This window comes from Lathamus discolor, chromosome 5, assembly GCF_037157495.1.
Source record: "Lathamus discolor isolate bLatDis1 chromosome 5, bLatDis1.hap1, whole genome shotgun sequence".
Taxonomy (NCBI): Eukaryota; Metazoa; Chordata; class Aves; order Psittaciformes; family Psittacidae; genus Lathamus; species Lathamus discolor.
The window spans coordinates 33910931-33931344 of NC_088888.1; the positions used below are offsets into that span (position 1 = coordinate 33910931).

Below are 20414 nucleotides of genomic sequence, written 5' to 3' on the forward strand. Positions count from 1 at the left end.
GCAGTAATTTGGTGACCTCCTTACAAGTTGCGAGCTGTCATCAAATTCCCTTATTTTTTAAGGAACTGATTTTTGTATATGCATTCCTCCACCAGCAACACAATCACTATTCAACTTCTTTGCAGCTGGTGCAGTGCTGTGTTTTCAACTTTAGTCTGAGAACAGTGATGATAACACTGATGTTTTCAGTTGTTGGTAAATAATGCTTACTCTGATCAAGGACTTTTCAGTCCCATGCTCAAACAGTGAGGAAGGGCATGGAAAACCAGGAGGGAACAGAGGCAGGACACCTTACCCAAACTAGCCAAAATGGCTATATACCCATACCACAGCACGTTATGCCCAGTATAGAAACTGGGAGAAGTTACCCAAAAGGCCCAGATTGCTACTCAGGTTGGGCTAGGTATCGGTCAGCAGGTGGTGTGCAATTGTATTGTGCATCATTGTGTTTGTTTTCTTTTCCTTTTCCCCTTTTAGTTTTATATTCTCACCCCTTGTTATTTCCCTTATCAATATTATCATTGGTGGTAGCAGTAGTGATTTGTGTTATACCTTAGTTACTGGGCTGCTCTTATCTCAACCCGCGGGAGTTACATTATTTTGGTTCCCCTCCCCACCCCTCCGTGACCAGGGTGGGGGGAAGAAGGGAGAGTGAGCAACTGGCTGCACGGTTCTGAGTTATCGGCTAAGCTTAAACCAGAACAACCTTGTACAGGTTGTTGAATGCAAGAGCTTTCAGGCAGACCCCTCTCATTAGACTCATTTAGGAGCATGCCTTAATACACTGAGACACAAGACCAACAGAGTCTAATTGATACACGTGACCAAATAACATATTTTCCCTTTCACTCTGCAAGGTTGAACAATTTTATCTAACTAAAAGTCTCTGTGTCTGCATCTGGCTTCTGGCTGTGTTCGTAAGACTCAAGGAAGAGATTCTGATGGCAAGCACTTCAACACTTGGTGTTTCTTTGTGGGTTTTTTTTCCTAATGATGACACTTTTTTAATCACTAGTCTCATTTTCCATTAGGTCTCTCAACCACCACTAGTTCTTTGGCAAAGAGCGAGCCTGTTCAGATCCTCAGTTAACAGCAACCCAGCTGTGTACGGCAGGCTCTTTCCCGACACAAGGAAGGAGCCAGCCGCCCCTGAACAGCGAGGAACCTGACGGGAGCTGCAGTCAGCCCACTCCGCACCGGAGCAGCACGGCATACGGTGAGGCCGCGGCCTCACCGGGGGAAAGGGTGGCCGGGGATGAGCCCGGGAGACACCCCTCTCCCCTCAGTGGGCCGGGAGGCGGCTGCACAGTGGGCAAGCCCTGACCTCAGGGCTTTCCCCTTTTCCCCTGAGGAGAACACACCCCGGTTTCGGCCGGCGGAACTCACCGGGCAGAGAGGGAGCCGCTCCTCCGCGCCACCGGGGAAAACAGCACCGGGGAGCTGGCTACCGCCACGGCGGGCAGGTTCTTCCTGCCGCCCGGGCGGGAGAGAGGGCTGGGAGCGGCGCTGCCGAGGTTCCTGCGGGCCGATCCGCCGGGGGTCCGCGGGGAGACCGGAGCCGAGGGGAACATGGCTACAGCTGCGGCTGTGGAGAGAAGAGCGACGCGCTCCCGCCGGCCGCACACTGACTACGTCCTTCCGGGGCGGGGCGCGGCGCGGAACCGGCGGGGGAGCCGCGGCAGCCTTGTGCCCGCTGTGTTCACGCCCTGCGGGCCGCGTTTGAGGTAACCCGGCAGGTCGATTTGGGAACCGTTTTTCACTGAAGTCATGAAGTTTTGGTGCTCACCAACTCAAGCAGATACACTCAAAAACTGCTGTTGAAAGACCATTGCAAGCTGCTCTTTGGCACTTTTGGAAACAGGTTTTCCACTAACACGAGATGCCTAATCTTTAAAATAGCCCGTGCTTGTCCCCAAATTTCTAATAAAAGACCCCTACTAGCACACAAAATAGTCCATGCAAACCTTGGTATGTTTTACATTTATGATAAATTACGTTAACGTTTATTACATTTTTTACATAAATTATGTTATTTACCTTTATGATAAATATCAGTCATACACTACAACTATTCAATGGTACAGAATTTTTTAGTTACCTTTTATAAAGGGGAACTAAATTTTCTCACGGTAAGAAAAAACTGCATTGGTTTGTATGAAAAAGGTCCTTCAGAAGGTACATGTGTACCTTCTACTTGGGGAATATATACTATCTAAGCTAATTAGTCAAGAATAGCTAAAACTACCTATCGTTTTCAAAAAATACATTCTTTGATTAAAAAGACTTCTGACTACTAAGCTTTCTATGTGGACTGTGGTCCAGTATGACTGAACCTGAAATGAAAACAAGATGAACTGCTTCCTCTGGCAATACTGAAGTATGAGTAGCTGACTTTCCACACTTTTAACTTCATTTCATAGAATCATAGACTGGTTAGGGTGGGAAAGGATGTTAAGATCATCAAGTTCCAATCCCCCTGCCATGGGCAGGGACACCTCACACTAAACCATCTTACCCAAGGCTCTGTCCAACCTGGCCTTGGACACTGCCAGGGATGGAGCATTCACAACTTTTTTGAGCAACCCATTCCAGTGCCTCATCACCCTCACAGTAAAGAATTTCTTCCTTATATCCAATCTAAACTTCCCCTGTTTAAGTTTTAACCCGTTACCCCTTGACCTACCACTGCAGTCCCTAATGAAGAGTCCCTCCCCAGCATCCCTACAGGCCCCCTTCAGACACTGGAAGGCTGCTATGAGGTCTTCACGCAGCCTTCTCTTCTCTAGGCTCAACAGCCCCAACTTTCTCAGCCTATCTTCATACGGGAGGTGCTCCAGTCCCCTGATCAACCTCGTGGCCCTCCTCTGGACTTGTTCCAGCAGTTCCATGTCCTTTTTATGTTGAGGACACCAGAACTGCACACAGTACTCCAGGTGAGGTTTCACAAGAGCAGAGTAGAGGGGCAGGATCACCTCCTTCGACCTGCTGGTCACGCTGCTTTTGATGCAGCCCAGGATACGGTTGGCTTTCTGGGCTGTGAGCGCACACTGAAGCTCTTGTTCATTTTCTCGTCGACCAACACCCCCAAGTCCTTCTCCACAGGGCTGCTCTGAATCTCTTCTCTGCCCAATCTGTAGCTGTGCCTGGGATTGCTCCGACCCAGGTGTAGGACCTTGCACTTGGCTTGGTTGAACTTCATAAGGTTGGCATCAGCCCACCTTACAAACGTGTCAAGGTCCCTCTGGATGGCATCCCTTCCCTCCAGCGTATCAACTGAACCACACAGCTTGGTGTCATCGGCAAACTTGCTGAGGGCGCACTCAATCCCACTGTCCATGTTACCGACAAAGATGTTGAACAAGACTGGTCCCAACACTGATCCCTGAGGGACATCACTCGTTACTGGTCTCTAGCCAGACATTGAGCCATTGACCACAACTCTATCTATAGAGCGCTTCATCCAGAGTCCTCCTGATCAGGCGGTCTGTAACAGACCCCCACAGTAATGTCCCCCATCACTATTCTCCCTTTGACCCTGACTCACAAGCTCTCCGTTGACTGATCACCTGTCCCCAGACAGAGTTCCATACTCTCCAGCCTGTCACTGACGTAAATAGCAGCTCCCCCTCCCTGTCTGCCTGGCCTGTCTTTTCTGCCTGTAACCTTCCATTCCAGCACTCCAATCACAGGAGTCATCCCACCATGTTTCCGTAATGCCAATGATATCACATCCTTGTAGCCATTGATTTGGAGAAAACTCCAGGAACAAACTTGCCAACAAAGTTTTCAAGCTGACGAGCAGGTATTGCGGCACTGGGAGACACGGGGGATAGCTTCTCCTAACGTGTGTCCCTGTATTGCTACTCAGGCCATCCTTATATAGTCCCTGGGCAAACATACATATTCATGAGGCTACATATGGATTACATCATTTTCCAGAAAGTTCCCCGCATGCGTACAGAATTGTGGTGGTGGTCTCTGAGGGTCGTTTATTTCTTCCAACAATCTTCATCACTTCTGGCAGCCTTTGAAGCACGTGCAGTAGATGCTTATACCAGCTTAATTGGTTCGTTAGCACCAGAGACACAATAATCCTCCTGTCCTCCTACTTATCAGTTGGTTTAACTGCAGCCCATCCTGGACACCTGCCATTCCCAGATACTCCTTATCCCTGTGTCCTGTTCTTCTAGACTGTTTTTCTTAAAACTATGTCAACTATAACGATTTATCTTATACAAGAATTCTCAGTATGTTCTCTAGCTGTACTCTATTTTTCTATGTATTGTGCACCTGAATAATTTTCCATTGCTACTGTTACAAAGCCATCAAACTTAACATTACTTAAAACTGATTCTAAAGGTTTATATATTCCATTTTGTAATTTTGTGCCCCCCCCTTGTCTCACCATGCACAGATCTCTAATTCCTCTTGTTATTCTTCATACTATGGGCATTTGTATAGAGGCATCTGAGCTGAGCTCCAAATGAAGCCGGCTCATTGGCTGGAACAGCTGAAATGTCCCTACATTGCTCCTAGCATTTATTATAGCATTTATTATAGCAACTAACTGGGAGTGCTGGGACGGAATGAGCCCCCCTCCCCCAACACATCTAGTTTAAAGCATCCTTGACCAGTCTGGCAAGCTTCCTACCAAAGCAGCTCTTCCCCTTGTCAGACTCGCTCCATCAGCCTCCAGCAGACCTGGCCTCCCAAATTGAGTACCATGTTCTAAATAACCAAACCCCTGACTACAGCACCACTGTTCTCACCATTTATTAACCTGCCAAATCTGCCTGGCCTCTTCACAGTCCTCGCCTTTGAGCTGGAAGATTGATGAAAAAACTGTCTGAGCTCCAGAGCCCCTAACCACCTCCCCCAGGGCTCTGTAGTCCTTTGTAATGTTCTCCAGGCTACTGCTGTCTGTGTTACTGGCACCCACATGGACCACAAGTGGGTAACAGTCAGTGGGACTTATTAGACCAGGGAGCCTCTCAGCAGCATCCCTGATCCAAGCCCCTGGTAGGCACCACACCTCCTCAAGACTGGGTCAGGCCGACAGATGGGAGCCTCCGTGCCTTTCAAGGTAGAGTCCCCCACTATTAGAACCCACAACATCCTCCCGCTGGCGCCATTAGTGATGCTCTTTACTGAGGTATCAGCAGGATGCTCATTTGGTACAGTGGGCGTTTCCTTGTTAGCCCCCTGCAGAACTGTGAAGCGGTTCTGGGTGGGGACCACAGGATTTTGGAGGCAGTCCCTTGTTTCAACTGCCAGCTTCCTCCTCTTTTTTTGTTGTGGTTTTTTGTTACTAGCTCCCAGCTTCCTGCATTGATGTCAGCCTTTTCTGTATGTGCTGTGCTGGACACCTGTGGGCCCTGCACAGTCTGGGCCTGGAGCAAGCAGTCCATGACCCTCCCAGCTTCCCTGGTCTCTTGCAGCCTATAGACAGCATCCCAAAGCTCAGCCCCAGCTGCAGGAGGGCCTCCGACAAGGCGCACCGCGTGCAGCATCGCCCATTGTGCACCCTCCCCTCACCAGACCAGGGCAGGCACTTTCTACACCCCGAGCTCTGAGCTGCAGCGTCCGCTCTCATCGGCTCTGTCTGGTGCCGGCGCTGCCACCGCCGGGGCAGCCAGAGCAGAGCTCCCAGAGCAGGCCTGGGCCTTAAGGCGAGCGATTCCCATCCTGCACCCACTGCCCAGTCTGTGTCCGCCATGGGCTGGGAGATCCCTCTGGGCCTCTGCCTCAGGGCCAGCAGCCCAAAAGCCTTTTTCTGCAAGGCATGCTGGGGGAAGGGGCAGCAGCAGCAGGGCTTCGGTGGGCAGGGCTGTGGGGGGCCCATCACCCCCGTGTCATAGTGCCACCCCCCGCCAACGCAGCATCACAATGCTCGCGGGCGGTATAAGGAGGCGTCCTCCCGTGTCCCACTGCCAGAGCGCCCGGCTTGGCCACCGGGACAGAGCTGGCAGCCTGCAGGCACCCGAGAGCAATTCCTGCAGGCACCGCTGGAATTACTTGGAGGGGCAGAGAAGGGAAGACTGCCCGAAGCTGCTGGGGGTTCTCTGCTGCAATTCCAGCTCCTGGAGGGGGCACACTCACAGCCCAGCAGACGGACGGAAATCCCGCTTCAATCTTCGGGGAGCTCGCCGACCTCCTCCTCTGGGCAGATAGTGGCAGTAGGCATAAGAAATAGGATCCAGAGAGGGGCCAGTGGCCTCCCCCAGTGCTTTGGAGCTCCCAGTGCCAGGCACGGGAAGGCTTCTTGTCCCTAGGCTTGATCAGGCCAGCGGCATTTTGCTGTTCTTGGAAGCCCCTGAGATGGCTCCAGGTGGAGGCAGAAAAGGCAGTGCCAGTGTCCCCTTGTCCCCTTAGAGGCATAACCAGCCCGTGGACCAGGAGCCGGTCTTGCTCACATGCTCAGGGAGTAGCCGATCGCCAGCGCTGGGGTCAGGAAGGAATTTTCCCCCGGGGCAGATTGGCACTGGTGCCCGGGGGTTTTTTGCCTTCCTCTGAGCACTGAGCATGACCACTTGGCAGGGCTGCTCTGGTCCTGGTGCTCTGGGTTATGGCCTGGTGCTCATGCTCCACGAAGGTGGCCCTCGTGTCCTGCAGCTGGGGGTGGGGAAGGGCTTTTTTCTCCCCAGGGTGGACTAGCAAGTGTCCCCGGGTTTTTTGCCTCCACCGCAGCCAAGCACAGCCCCTTCATGGGGCTCCTTTGGGCTATTGCAGCCCAAAGGCAGCGGCTCGTGCTCCACGCAGCTGGCCCTCGTGCCCCGCATCCGGGGGGAGGCAGCCTTCGGCACTCCCAGGGTGGCCCCGCTGTGGCCCCGGGACTCGCTGCTGTCCTCTGTAGCACTGAGCACCACCCCCTGTCAGGTCTTCTCCGGCCCGTTCTGGCTGGCTTCTTGCACTGCTCTCGCACCACCACAGCACGGCTCTGACACATTTAGGGAAAGAAAATATCGCCTAAACTAAACTAGACTAAAATTAACTGAGCTAAGCTAACCCAAGATAAATAGCTGTGTTTTTAAAGACATTTCTTTAAATTTTATTCATTATTTTATTAATTTATTTTATTTATAAATACATGATTTTACTCTTTATTTTATTTATATTCTTTAGTTTTATTCCTAAATAAATTAATTACGCTTTCCACCTGTAAGCTTTCTGATTTGTGGCTTTGAAAGTGGTTTTGGTGCTGAAAACACCTTGGCATTTCAGGTAAATAATGCTCTCATCATTATACAACTCATTGTGAGCACAGGGAAGGGAATGGAACGCAATGGAATGGAATGGCATGGATTGCAATACCATGCAATACAATGCAATGCAATGCAATGCAAGGGCCTGCACTCCTGGCGCAGCCCCCTCTGAGTCCCTGCCCGCCTCAGCAGAGCTGCCGGCTCCTGGGCAGGGCCTCTTGGGGGTTCGAGGCTCCCTCGCTGGCTCTCACCGCTCAGAACTGAGGCTCTTGGACGCTGCGTTTCCCCTCGCTCTGGGGTGGAGGCTCCTCTGTGGAGCTGCTCAGCTGGGCAGCCCTGTGCCTGGCAAAATCTTGGAGCAGATTCTCCTGGAAAGCATGCTGAGGCACATGGAAAACAATGCCGTGGCTGGTGACAGCCAGCACGGCTTCACTGAGGAGAATCCCTGTCTGACCCATTTGGTGGCCTTCTGTGCTGGGGCTGTAGAATATAGTTCTGCCTGACAAGCTCTGACGTAGGTCTGAGGGGCTGTCTGCAGTCCCAAGGGAGGCCAGTCCCCTCCAGTAGACCACTCAAGAAACCAGCCGATGGCAGAGCGACCAGCGGTCATTCTGCATTTCAAGGATTTGAACAAATGTGCTGGGGGGATTTGTTGCCAGTCTCGAAATCTCGGCCCTTTACACAGTACCTTTATGTGATACTTAGCTGAGGGTTTGAAAACTCTTCTACACTCCTGAGTCAGTTACTTGTTTTTCCAGAGTGCTGCAGGGAAAAGCTGCTCAGTCCGTGCAGTTTAAACCGAATTGGGATCAAAACTCTTTATTGAGCTACCAAGAACATGGAGGTAGGCAGCAGTCAGTGAAGGGTTGCATTCAAGTAGTAATACAAGAGGTAACCCCCCAAACTAGACACATGAATGATAAAGAAACACAAGCGAATATTTAAACACCCTGCGTAACAAACGCACAAGAGATTTCCTAAATTCTTCTCTCCAAGAAAATACCTCACCATAAGCAGCACAGTAGCAAATGCCACTTGGTGTATTGATAAGGCACAGTGAGGAAATCCTGCATGGTCTCTACGTTTCTGCAGAGTTCATGCAGAGGGAACCAAAACCCCTTTCTTTCACCTCTGGGATCAGCACAGTCAAATGACTGTACATGGTAGAAAAGCCTTTACTGATACAGTCTGAAAGCAGAGATTAATGCACAGGGACAGCCCGCAGCGCTGCCCAGTGTGTGGCCGCCATGGGCTGGGAGATCCCTCTGGGCCTCTGCCTCAGGGCCAGCAGCCCAAAAGCCTTTTTCTGCAAGGCATGCTGGGGGAAGGGGCAGCAGCAGCAGGGCTTCGGTGGGCAGGGCTGTGGGGGCCCCATCACCCCCGTGTCATAGTGCCACCCCCCGCCAACGCAGCATCACAATGCTCGCGGGCGGTATAAGGAGGCGTCCTCCCGTGTCCCACTGCCAGAGCGCCCGGCTTGGCCACTGGGACAGAGCTGGCAGCCTGCAGGCACCCGAGAGCAATTCCTGCAGGCACCGCTGGAATTACTTGGAGGGGCAGAGAAGGGAAGACTGCCCGAAGCTGCTGGGGGTTCTCTGCTGCAATTCCAGCTCCTGGAGGAGGCACACTCACAGCCCAGCAGACGGACGGAAATCCCGCTTCAGTCTTCGGGGAGCTCGCCGACCTCCTCCTCTGGGCAGATAGTGGCAGTAGGCATAAGAAATAGGATCCAGAGAGGGGCCAGTGGCCTCCCCCAGTGCTTTGGAGCTCCCAGTGCCAGGCACGGGAAGGCTTCTTGTCCCTAGGCTTGATGAGGCCAGCGGCATTTTGCTGTTCTTGGAAGCCCCTGAGATGGCTCCAGGTGGAGGCGGAAAAGGCAGTGCCAGTGTCCCCTTGTCCCCTTAGAGGCATAACCAGCCCGTGGACCAGGAGCCGGTCTTGCTCACATGCTCAGGGAGTAGCCGATCGCCAGCGCTGGGGTCAGGAAGGAATTTTCCCCCGGGGCAGATTGGCACTGGTGCCCGGGGGTTTTTTGCCTTCCTCTGAGCACTGAGCATGACCACTTGGCAGGGCTGCTCTGGTCCTGGTGCTCTGGGTTATGGCCTGGTGCTCATGCTCCACGAAGGTGGCCCTCGTGTCCTGCAGCTGGGGGTGGGGAAGGGCTTTTTTCTCCCCAGGGTGGACTAGCAAGTGTCCCCGGGTTTTTTGCCTCCACCGCAGCCGAGCACAGCCCCTTCATGGGGCTCCTTTGGGCTATTGCAGCCCAAAGGCAGCGGCTCGTGCTCCACGCAGCTGGCCCTCGTGCCCCGCATCCGGGGGGAGGCAGCCTTCGGCACTCCCAGGGTGGCCCCGCTGTGGCCCCGGGACTTGCTGCTGTCCTCTGTAGCACTGAGCACCACCCCCTGTCAGGTCTTCTCCGGCCCGTTCTGGCTGGCTTCTTGCACTGCTCTCGCACCACCACAGCACGGCTCTGACACATTTAGGGAAAGAAAATATCGCCTAAACTAAACTAGACTAAAATTAACTGAGCTAAGCTAACCCAAGATAAATAGCTGTGTTTTTAAAGACATTTCTTTAAATTTTATTCATTATTTTATTAATTTATTTTATTTATAAATACATGATTTTACTCTTTATTTTATTTATATTCTTTAGTTTTATTCCTAAATAAATTAATTACGCTTTCCACCTGTAAGCTTTCTGATTTGTGGCTTTGAAAGTGGTTTTGGTGCTGAAAACACCTTGGCATTTCAGGTAAATAATGCTCTCATCATTATACAACTCGTTGTGAGCACAGGGAAGGGAATGGAACGCAATGGAATGGAATGGCATGGATTGCAATACCATGCAATACAATGCAATGCAATGCAATGCAAGGGCCTGCACTCCTGGCGCAGCCCCCTCTGAGTCCCTGCCCGCCTCAGCAGAGCTGCCGGCTCCTGGGCAGGGCCTCTTGGGGGTTCGAGGCTCCCTCGCTGGCTCTCACCGCTCAGAACTGAGGCTCTTGGACGCTGCGTTTCCCCTCGCTCTGGGGTGGAGGCTCCTCTGTGGAGCTGCTCAGCTGGGCAGCCCTGTGCCTGGCAAAATCTTGGAGCAGATTCTCCTGGAAAGCATGCTGAGGTACATGGAAAACAATGCCGTGGCTGGTGACAGCCAGCACGGCTTCACTGAGGAGAATCCCTGTCTGACCCATTTGGTGGCCTTCTGTGCTGGGGCTGTAGAATATAGTTCTGCCTGACAAGCTCTGACGTAGGTCTGAGGGGCTGTCTGCAGTCCCAAGGGAGGCCAGTCCCCTCCAGTAGACCACTCAAGAAACCAGCCGATGGCAGAGCGACCAGCGGTCATTCTGCATTTCAAGGATTTGAACAAATGTGCTGGGGGGATTTGTTGCCAGTCTCGAAATCTCGGCCCTTTACACAGTACCTTTATGTGATACTTAGCTGAGGGTTTGAAAACTCTTCTACACTCCTGAGTCAGTTACTTGTTTTTCCAGAGTGCTGCAGGGAAAAGCTGCTCAGTCCGTGCAGTTTAAACCGAATTGGGATCAAAACTCTTTATTGAGCTACCAAGAACATGGAAGTAGGCAGCAGTCAGTGAAGGGTTGCATTCAAGTAGTAATACAAGAGGTAACCCCCCAAACTAGACACATGAATGATAAAGAAACACAAGCGAATATTTAAACACCCTGCGTAACAAACGCACAAGAGATTTCCTAAATTCTTCTCTCCAAGAAAATACCTCACCATAAGCAGCACAGGAGCAAATGCCACTTGGTGTATTGATAAGGCACAGTGAGGAAATCCTGCATGGTCTCTACGTTTCTGCAGAGTTCATGCAGAGGGAACCAAAACCCCTTTCTTTCACCTCTGGGATCAGCACAGTCAAATGACTGTACATGGTAGAAAAGCCTTTACTGATACAGTCTGAAAGCAGAGATTAATGTACAGGGACAGCCCGCAGCGCTGCCCAGTGTGTGGCCGCCATGGGCTGGGAGATCCCTCTGGGCCTCTGCCTCAGGGCCAGCAGCCCAAAAGCCTTTTTCTGCAAGGCATGCTGGGGGAAGGGGCAGCAGCAGCAGGGCTTCGGTGGGCAGGGCTGTGGGGGCCCCATCACCCCCGTGTCATAGTGCCACCCGCCGCCAACGCAGCATCACAATGCTCGCGGGCGGTATAAGGAGGCGTCCTCCCGTGTCCCACTGCCAGAGCGCCCGGCTTGGCCACCGGGACAGAGCCGGCAGCCTGCAGGCACCCGAGAGCAATTCCTGCAGGCACCGCTGGAATTACTTGGAGGGGCAGAGAAGGGAAGACTGCCCGAAGCTGCTGGGGGTTCTCTGCTGCAATTCCAGCTCCTGGAGGGGGCACACTCACAGCCCAGCAGACGGATGGAAATCCCGCTTCAGTCTTCGGGGAGCTCGCCGACCTCCTCCTCTGGGCAGATAGTGGCAGTAGGCATAAGAAATAGGATCCAGAGAGGGGCCAGTGGCCTCCCCCAGTGCTTTGGAGCTCCCAGTGCCAGGCACGGGAAGGCTTCTTGTCCCTAGGCTTGATCAGGCCAGCGGCATTTTGCTGTTCTTGGAAGCCCCTGAGATGGCTCCAGGTGGAGGCAGAAAAGGCAGTGCCAGTGTCCCCTTGTCCCCTTAGAGGCATAACCAGCCCGTGGACCAGGAGCCGGTCTTGCTCACATGCTCAGGGAGTAGCCGATCGCCAGCGCTGGGGTCAGGAAGGAATTTTCCCCCGGGGCAGATTGGCACTGGTGCCCGGGGGTTTTTTGCCTTCCTCTGAGCACTGAGCATGACCACTTGGCAGGGCTGCTCTGGTCCTGGTGCTCTGGGTTATGGCCTGGTGCTCATGCTCCACGAAGGTGGCCCTCGTGTCCTGCAGCTGGGGGTGGGGAAGGGCTTTTTTCTCCCCAGGGTGGACTAGCAAGTGTCCCCGGGTTTTTTGCCTCCACCGCAGCCGAGCACAGCCCCTTCATGGGGCTCCTTTGGGCTATTGCAGCCCAAAGGCAGCGGCTCGTGCTCCACGCAGCTGGCCCTCGTGCCCCGCATCCGGGGGGAGGCAGCCTTCGGCACTCCCAGGGTGGCCCCGCTGTGGCCCCGGGACTTGCTGCTGTCCTCTGTAGCACTGAGCACCACCCCCTGTCAGGTCTTCTCCGGCCCGTTCTGGCTGGCTTCTTGCACTGCTCTCGCACCACCACAGCACGGCTCTGACACATTTAGGGAAAGAAAATATCGCCTAAACTAAACTAGACTAAAATTAACTGAGCTAAGCTAACCCAAGATAAATAGCTGTGTTTTTAAAGACATTTCTTTAAATTTTATTCATTATTTTATTAATTTATTTTATTTATAAATACATGATTTTACTCTTTATTTTATTTATATTCTTTAGTTTTATTCCTAAATAAATTAATTACGCTTTCCACCTGTAAGCTTTCTGATTTGTGGCTTTGAAAGTGGTTTTGGTGCTGAAAACACCTTGGCATTTCAGGTAAATAATGCTCTCATCATTATACAACTCATTGTGAGCACAGGGAAGGGAATGGAACGCAATGGAATGGAATGGCATGGATTGCAATACAATGCAATGCAATGCAATGCAATGCAAGGGCCTGCACTCCTGGCGCAGCCCCCTCTGAGTCCCTGCCCGCCTCAGCAGAGCTGCCGGCTCCTGGGCAGGGCCTCTTGGGGGTTCGAGGCTCCCTCTCTGGCTCTCACCGCTCAGAACTAAGGCTCTTGGACGCTGCGTTTCCCCTCGCTCTGGGGTGGAGGCTCCTCTGTGGAGCTGCTCAGCTGGGCAGCCCTGTGCCTGGCAAAATCTTGGAGCAGATTCTCCTGGAAAGCATGCTGAGGCACATGGAAAACAATGCCGTGGCTGGTGACAGCCAGCACGGCTTCACTGAGGAGAATCCCTGTCTGACCCATTTGGTGGCCTTCTGTGCTGGGGCTGTAGAATATAGTTCTGCCTGACAAGCTCTGACGTAGGTCTGAGGGGCTGTCTGCAGTCCCAAGGGAGGCCAGTCCCCCCCAGTAGACCACTCAAGAAACCAGCCGATGGCAGAGCGACCAGCGGTCATTCTGCATTTCAAGGATTTGAACAAATGTGCTGGGGGGATTTGTTGCCAGTCTCGAAATCTCGGCCCTTTACACAGTACCTTTATGTGATACTTAGCTGAGGGTTTGAAAACTCTTCTACACTCCTGAGTCAGTTACTTGTTTTTCCAGAGTGCTGCAGGGAAAAGCTGCTCAGTCCGTGCAGTTTAAACCGAATTGGGATCAAAACTCTTTATTGAGCTACCAAGAACATGGAAGTAGGCAGCAGTCAGTGAAGGGTTGCATTCAAGTAGTAATACAAGAGGTAACCCCCCAAACTAGACACATGAATGATAAAGAAACACAAGCGAATATTTAAACACCCTGCGTAACAAACGCACAAGAGATTTCCTAAATTCTTCTCTCCAAGAAAATACCTCACCATAAGCAGCGCAGTAGCAAATGCCACTTGGTGTATTGATAAGGCACAGTGAGGAAATCCTGCATGGTCTCTACGTTTCTGCAGAGTTCATGCAGAGGGAACCAAAACCCCTTTCTTTCACCTCTGGGATCAGCACAGTCAAATGACTGTACATGGTAGAAAAGCCTTTACTGATACAGTCTGAAAGCAGAGATTAATGCACAGGGACAGCCCGCAGCGCTGCCCAGTGTGTGGCCGCCATGGGCTGGGAGATCCCTCTGGGCCTCTGCCTCAGGGCCAGCAGCCCAAAAGCCTTTTTCTGCAAGGCATGCTGGGGGAAGGGGCAGCAGCAGCAGGGCTTCGGTGGGCAGGGCTGTGGGGGCCCCATCACCCCCGTGTCATAGTGCCACCCGCCGCCAACGCAGCATCACAATGCTCGCGGGCGGTATAAGGAGGCGTCCTCCCGTGTCCCACTGCCAGAGCGCCCGGCTTGGCCACCGGGACAGAGCTGGCAGCCTGCAGGCACCCGAGAGCAATTCCTGCAGGCACCGCTGGAATTACTTGGAGGGGCAGAGAAGGGAAGACTGCCCGAAGCTGCTGGGGGTTCTCTGCTGCAATTCCAGCTCCTGGAGGGGGCACACTCACAGCCCAGCAGACGGATGGAAATCCCGCTTCAGTCTTCGGGGAGCTCGCCGACCTCCTCCTCTGGGCAGATAGTGGCAGTAGGCATAAGAAATAGGATCCAGAGAGGGGCCAGTGGCCTCCCCCAGTGCTTTGGAGCTCCCAGTGCCAGGCACGGGAAGGCTTCTTGTCCCTAGGCTTGATCAGGCCAGCGGCATTTTGCTGTTCTTGGAAGCCCCTGAGATGGCTCCAGGTGGAGGCAGAAAAGGCAGTGCCAGTGTCCCCTTGTCCCCTTAGAGGCATAACCAGCGCGTGGACCAGGAGCCGGTCTTGCTCACATGCTCAGGGAGTAGCCGATCGCCAGCGCTGGGGTCAGGAAGGAATTTTCCCCCGGGGCAGATTGGCACTGGTGCCCGGGGGTTTTTTGCCTTCCTCTGAGCACTGAGCATGACCACTTGGCAGGGCTGCTCTGGTCCTGGTGCTCTGGGTTATGGCCTGGTGCTCATGCTCCACGAAGGTGGCCCTCGTGTCCTGCAGCTGGGGGTGGGGAAGGGCTTTTTTCTCCCCAGGGTGGACTAGCAAGTGTCCCCGGGTTTTTTGCCTCCACCGCAGCCGAGCACAGCCCCTTCATGGGGCTCCTTTGGGCTATTGCAGCCCAAAGGCAGCGGCTCGTGCTCCACGCAGCTGGCCCTCGTGCCCCGCATCCGGGGGGAGGCAGCCTTCGGCACTCCCAGGGTGGCCCCGCTGTGGCCCCGGGACTTGCTGCTGTCCTCTGTAGCACTGAGCACCACCCCCTGTCAGGTCTTCTCCGGCCCGTTCTGGCTGGCTTCTTGCACTGCTCTCGCACCACCACAGCACGGCTCTGACACATTTAGGGAAAGAAAATATCGCCTAAACTAAACTAGACTAAAATTAACTGAGCTAAGCTAACCCAAGATAAATAGCTGTGTTTTTAAAGACATTTCTTTAAATTTTATTCATTATTTTATTAATTTATTTTATTTATAAATACATGATTTTACTCTTTATTTTATTTATATTCTTTAGTTTTATTCCTAAATAAATTAATTACGCTTTCCACCTGTAAGCTTTCTGATTTGTGGCTTTGAAAGTGGTTTTGGTGCTGAAAACACCTTGGCATTTCAGGTAAATAATGCTCTCATCATTATACAACTCATTGTGAGCACAGGGAAGGGAATGGAACGCAATGGAATGGAATGGCATGGATTGCAATACAATGCAATGCAATGCAATGCAATGCAAGGGCCTGCACTCCTGGCGCAGCCCCCTCTGAGTCCCTGCCCGCCTCAGCAGAGCTGCCGGCTCCTGGGCAGGGCCTCTTGGGGGTTCGAGGCTCCCTCTCTGGCTCTCACCGCTCAGAACTAAGGCTCTTGGACTCTGCGTTTCCCCTCGCTCTGGGGTGGAGGCTCCTCTGTGGAGCTGCTCAGCTGGGCAGCCCTGTGCCTGGCAAAATCTTGGAGCAGATTCTCCTGGAAAGCATGCTGAGGCACATGGAAAACAATGCCGTGGCTGGTGACAGCCAGCACGGCTTCACTGAGGAGAATCCCTGTCTGACCCATTTGGTGGCCTTCTGTGCTGGGGCTGTAGAATATAGTTCTGCCTGACAAGCTCTGACGTAGGTCTGAGGGGCTGTCTGCAGTCCCAAGGGAGGCCAGTCCCCCCCAGTAGACCACTCAAGAAACCAGCCGATGGCAGAGCGACCAGCGGTCATTCTGCATTTCAAGGATTTGAACAAATGTGCTGGGGGGATTTGTTGCCAGTCTCGAAATCTCGGCCCTTTACACAGTACCTTTATGTGATACTTAGCTGAGGGTTTGAAAACTCTTCTACACTCCTGAGTCAGTTACTTGTTTTTCCAGAGTGCTGCAGGGAAAAGCTGCTCAGTCCGTGCAGTTTAAACCGAATTGGGATCAAAACTCTTTATTGAGCTACCAAGAACATGGAAGTAGGCAGCAGTCAGTGAAGGGTTGCATTCAAGTAGTAATACAAGAGGTAACCCCCCAAACTAGACACATGAATGATAAAGAAACACAAGCGAATATTTAAACACCCTGCGTAACAAACGCACAAGAGATTTCCTAAATTCTTCTCTCCAAGAAAATACCTCACCATAAGCAGCGCAGGAGCAAATGCCACTTGGTGTATTGATAAGGCACAGTGAGGAAATCCTGCATGGTCTCTACGTTTCTGCAGAGTTCATGCAGAGGGAACCAAAACCCCTTTCTTTCACCTCTGGGATCAGCACAGTCAAATGACTGTACATGGTAGAAAAGCCTTTACTGATACAGTCTGAAAGCAGAGATTAATGTACAGGGACAGCCCGCAGCGCTGCCCAGTGTGTGGCCGCCATGGGCTGGGAGATCCCTCTGGGCCTCTGCCTCAGGGCCAGCAGCCCAAAAGCCTTTTTCTGCAAGGCATGCTGGGGGAAGGGGCAGCAGCAGCAGGGCTTCGGTGGGCAGGGCTGTGGGGGCCCCATCACCCCCGTGTCATAGTGCCACCCGCCGCCAACGCAGCATCACAATGCTCGCGGGCGGTATAAGGAGGCGTCCTCCCGTGTCCCACTGCCAGAGCGCCCGGCTTGGCCACCGGGACAGAGCTGGCAGCCTGCAGGCACCCGAGAGCAATTCCTGCAGGCACCGCTGGAATTACTTGGAGGGGCAGAGAAGGGAAGACTGCCCGAAGCTGCTGGGGGTTCTCTGCTGCAATTCCAGCTCCTGGAGGGGGCACACTCACAGCCCAGCAGACGGATGGAAATCCCGCTTCAGTCTTCGGGGAGCTCGCCGACCTCCTCCTCTGGGCAGATAGTGGCAGTAGGCATAAGAAATAGGATCCAGAGAGGGGCCAGTGGCCTCCCCCAGTGCTTTGGAGCTCCCAGTGCCAGGCACGGGAAGGCTTCTTGTCCCTAGGCTTGATGAGGCCAGCGGCATTTTGCTGTTCTTGGAAGCCCCTGAGATGGCTCCAGGTGGAGGCGGAAAAGGCAGTGCCAGTGTCCCCTTGTCCCCTTAGAGGCATAACCAGCGCGTGGACCAGGAGCCGGTCTTGCTCACATGCTCAGGGAGTAGCCGATCGCCAGCGCTGGGGTCAGGAAGGAATTTTCCCCCGGGGCAGATTGGCACTGGTGCCCGGGGGTTTTTTGCCTTCCTCTGAGCACTGAGCATGACCACTTGGCAGGGCTGCTCTGGTCCTGGTGCTCTGGGTTATGGCCTGGTGCTCATGCTCCACGAAGGTGGCCCTCGTGTCCTGCAGCTGGGGGTGGGGAAGGGCTTTTTTCTCCCCAGGGTGGACTAGCAAGTGTCCCCGGGTTTTTTGCCTCCACCGCAGCCGAGCACAGCCCCTTCATGGGGCTCCTTTGGGCTATTGCAGCCCAAAGGCAGCGGCTCGTGCTCCACGCAGCTGGCCCTCGTGCCCCGCATCCGGGGGGAGGCAGCCTTCGGCACTCCCAGGGTGGCCCCGCTGTGGCCCCGGGACTTGCTGCTGTCCTCTGTAGCACTGAGCACCACCCCCTGTCAGGTCTTCTCCGGCCCGTTCTGGCTGGCTTCTTGCACTGCTCTCGCACCACCACAGCACGGCTCTGACACATTTAGGGAAAGAAAATATCGCCTAAACTAAACTAGACTAAAATTAACTGAGCTAAGCTAACCCAAGATAAATAGCTGTGTTTTTAAAGACATTTCTTTAAATTTTATTCATTATTTTATTAATTTATTTTATTTATAAATACATGATTTTACTCTTTATTTTATTTATATTCTTTAGTTTTATTCCTAAATAAATTAATTACGCTTTCCACCTGTAAGCTTTCTGATTTGTGGCTTTGAAAGTGGTTTTGGTGCTGAAAACACCTTGGCATTTCAGGTAAATAATGCTCTCATCATTATACAACTCATTGTGAGCACAGGGAAGGGAATGGAACGCAATGGAATGGAATGGCATGGATTGCAATACAATGCAATACAATGCAATGCAATGCAATGCAATGCAATGCAATGCAATGCAATGCAATGCAATGCAAGGGCCTGCACTCCTGGCGCAGCCCCCTCTGAGTCCCTGCCCGCCTCAGCAGAGCTGCCGGCTCCTGGGCAGGGCCTCTTGGGGGTTCGAGGCTCCCTCTCTGGCTCTCACCGCTCAGAACTGAGGCTCTTGGACGCTGCGTTTCCCCTCGCTCTGGGGTGGAGGCTCCTCTGTGGAGCTGCTCAGCTGGGCAGCCCTGTGCCTGGCAAAATCTTGGAGCAGATTCTCCTGGAAAGCATGCTGAGGCACATGGAAAACAATGCCGTGGCTGGTGACAGCCAGCACGGCTTCACTGAGGAGAATCCCTGTCTGACCCATTTGGTGGCCTTCTGTGCTGGGGCTGTAGAATATAGTTCTGCCTGACAAGCTCTGACGTAGGTCTGAGGGGCTGTCTGCAGTCCCAAGGGAGGCCAGTCCCCTCCAGTAGACCACTCAAGAAACCAGCCGATGGCAGAGCGACCAGCGGTCATTCTGCATTTCAAGGATTTGAACAAATGTGCTGGGGGGATTTGTTGCCAGTCTCGAAATCTCGGCCCTTTACACAGTACCTTTATGTGATACTTAGCTGAGGGTTTGAAAACTCTTCTACACTCCTGAGTCAGTTACTTGTTTTTCCAGAGTGCTGCAGGGAAAAGCTGCTCAGTCCGTGCAGTTTAAACCGAATTGGGATCAAAACTCTTTATTGAGCTACCAAGAACATGGAAGTAGGCAGCAGTCAGTGAAGGGTTGCATTCAAGTAGTAATACAAGAGGTAACCCCCCAAACTAGACACATGAATGATAAAGAAACACAAGCGAATATTTAAACACCCTGCGTAACAAACGCACAAGAGATTTCCTAAATTCTTCTCTCCAAGAAAATACCTCACCATAAGCAGCGCAGGAGCAAATGCCACTTGGTGTATTGATAAGGCACAGTGAGGAAATCCTGCATGGTCTCTACGTTTCTGCAGAGTTCATGCAGAGGGAACCAAAACCCCTTTCTTTCACCTCTGGGATCAGCACAGTCAAATGACTGTACATGGTAGAAAAGCCTTTACTGATACAGTCTGAAAGCAGAGATTAATGCACAGGGACAGCCCGCAGCGCTGCCCAGTGTGTGGCCGCCATGGGCTGGGAGATCCCTCTGGGCCTCTGCCTCAGGGCCAGCAGCCCAAAAGCCTTTTTCTGCAAGGCATGCTGGGGGAAGGGGCAGCAGCAGCAGGGCTTCGGTGGGCAGGGCTGTGGGGGCCCCATCACCCCCGTGTCATAGTGCCACCCGCCGCCAACGCAGCATCACAATGCTCGCGGGCGGTATAAGGAGGCGTCCTCCCGTGTCCCACTGCCAGAGCGCCCGGCTTGGCCACCGGGACAGAGCTGGCAGCCTGCAGGCACCCGAGAGGAATTCCTGCAGGCACCGCTGGAATTACTTGGAGGGGCAGAGAAGGGAAGACTGCCCGAAGCTGCTGGGGGTTCTCTGCTGCAATTCCAGCTCCTGGAGGGGGCACACTCACAGCCCAGCAGACGGATGGAAATCCCGCTTCAGTCTTCGGGGAGCTCGCCGACCTCCTCCTCTGGGCAGATAGTGGCAGTAGGCATAAGAAATAGGATCCAGAGAGGGGCCAGTGGCCTCCCCCAGTGCTTTGGAGCTCCCAGTGCCAGGCACGGGAAGGCTTCTTGTCCCTAGGCTTGATCAGGCCAGCGGCATTTTGCTGTTCTTGGAAGCCCCTGAGATGGCTCCAGGTGGAGGCAGAAAAGGCAGTGCCAGTGTCCCCTTGTCCCCTTAGAGGCATAACCAGCGCGTGGACCAGGAGCCGGTCTTGCTCACATGCTCAGGGAGTAGCCGATCGCCAGCGCTGGGGTCAGGAAGGAATTTTCCCCCGGGGCAGATTGGCACTGGTGCCCGGGGGTTTTTTGCCTTCCTCTGAGCACTTCCTCAGAGCATGACCACTTGGCAGGGCTGCTCTGGTCCTGGTGCTCTGGGTTATGGCCTGGTGCTCATGCTCCACGAAGGTGGCCCTCGTGTCCTGCAGCTGGGGGTGGGGAAGGGCTTTTTTCTCCCCAGGGTGGACTAGCAAGTGTCCCCGGGTTTTTTGCCTCCACCGCAGCCGAGCACAGCCCCTTCATGG

At 53.3% G+C, this 20414-nt stretch overlaps 1 protein-coding gene across 2 annotated transcripts in view; it reads right to left on the minus strand.

The window, feature by feature from the left end:
* Nucleotides 1–1624, minus strand: part of NUP133 (nucleoporin 133) — a 32755-nt gene extending 31131 nt beyond the window's left edge. For both annotated transcript variants that reach the window (XM_065680298.1, XM_065680297.1), the window contains exon 1: nt 1387–1624. In XM_065680298.1, coding sequence (XP_065536370.1) covers nt 1387–1571 — 185 coding nt within the window. In that variant the 5' untranslated portion in view covers nt 1572–1624. The remainder of the gene's footprint in view (nt 1–1386) is intronic.
* Between the last annotated feature and the right edge of the window lie 18790 nt (nt 1625–20414).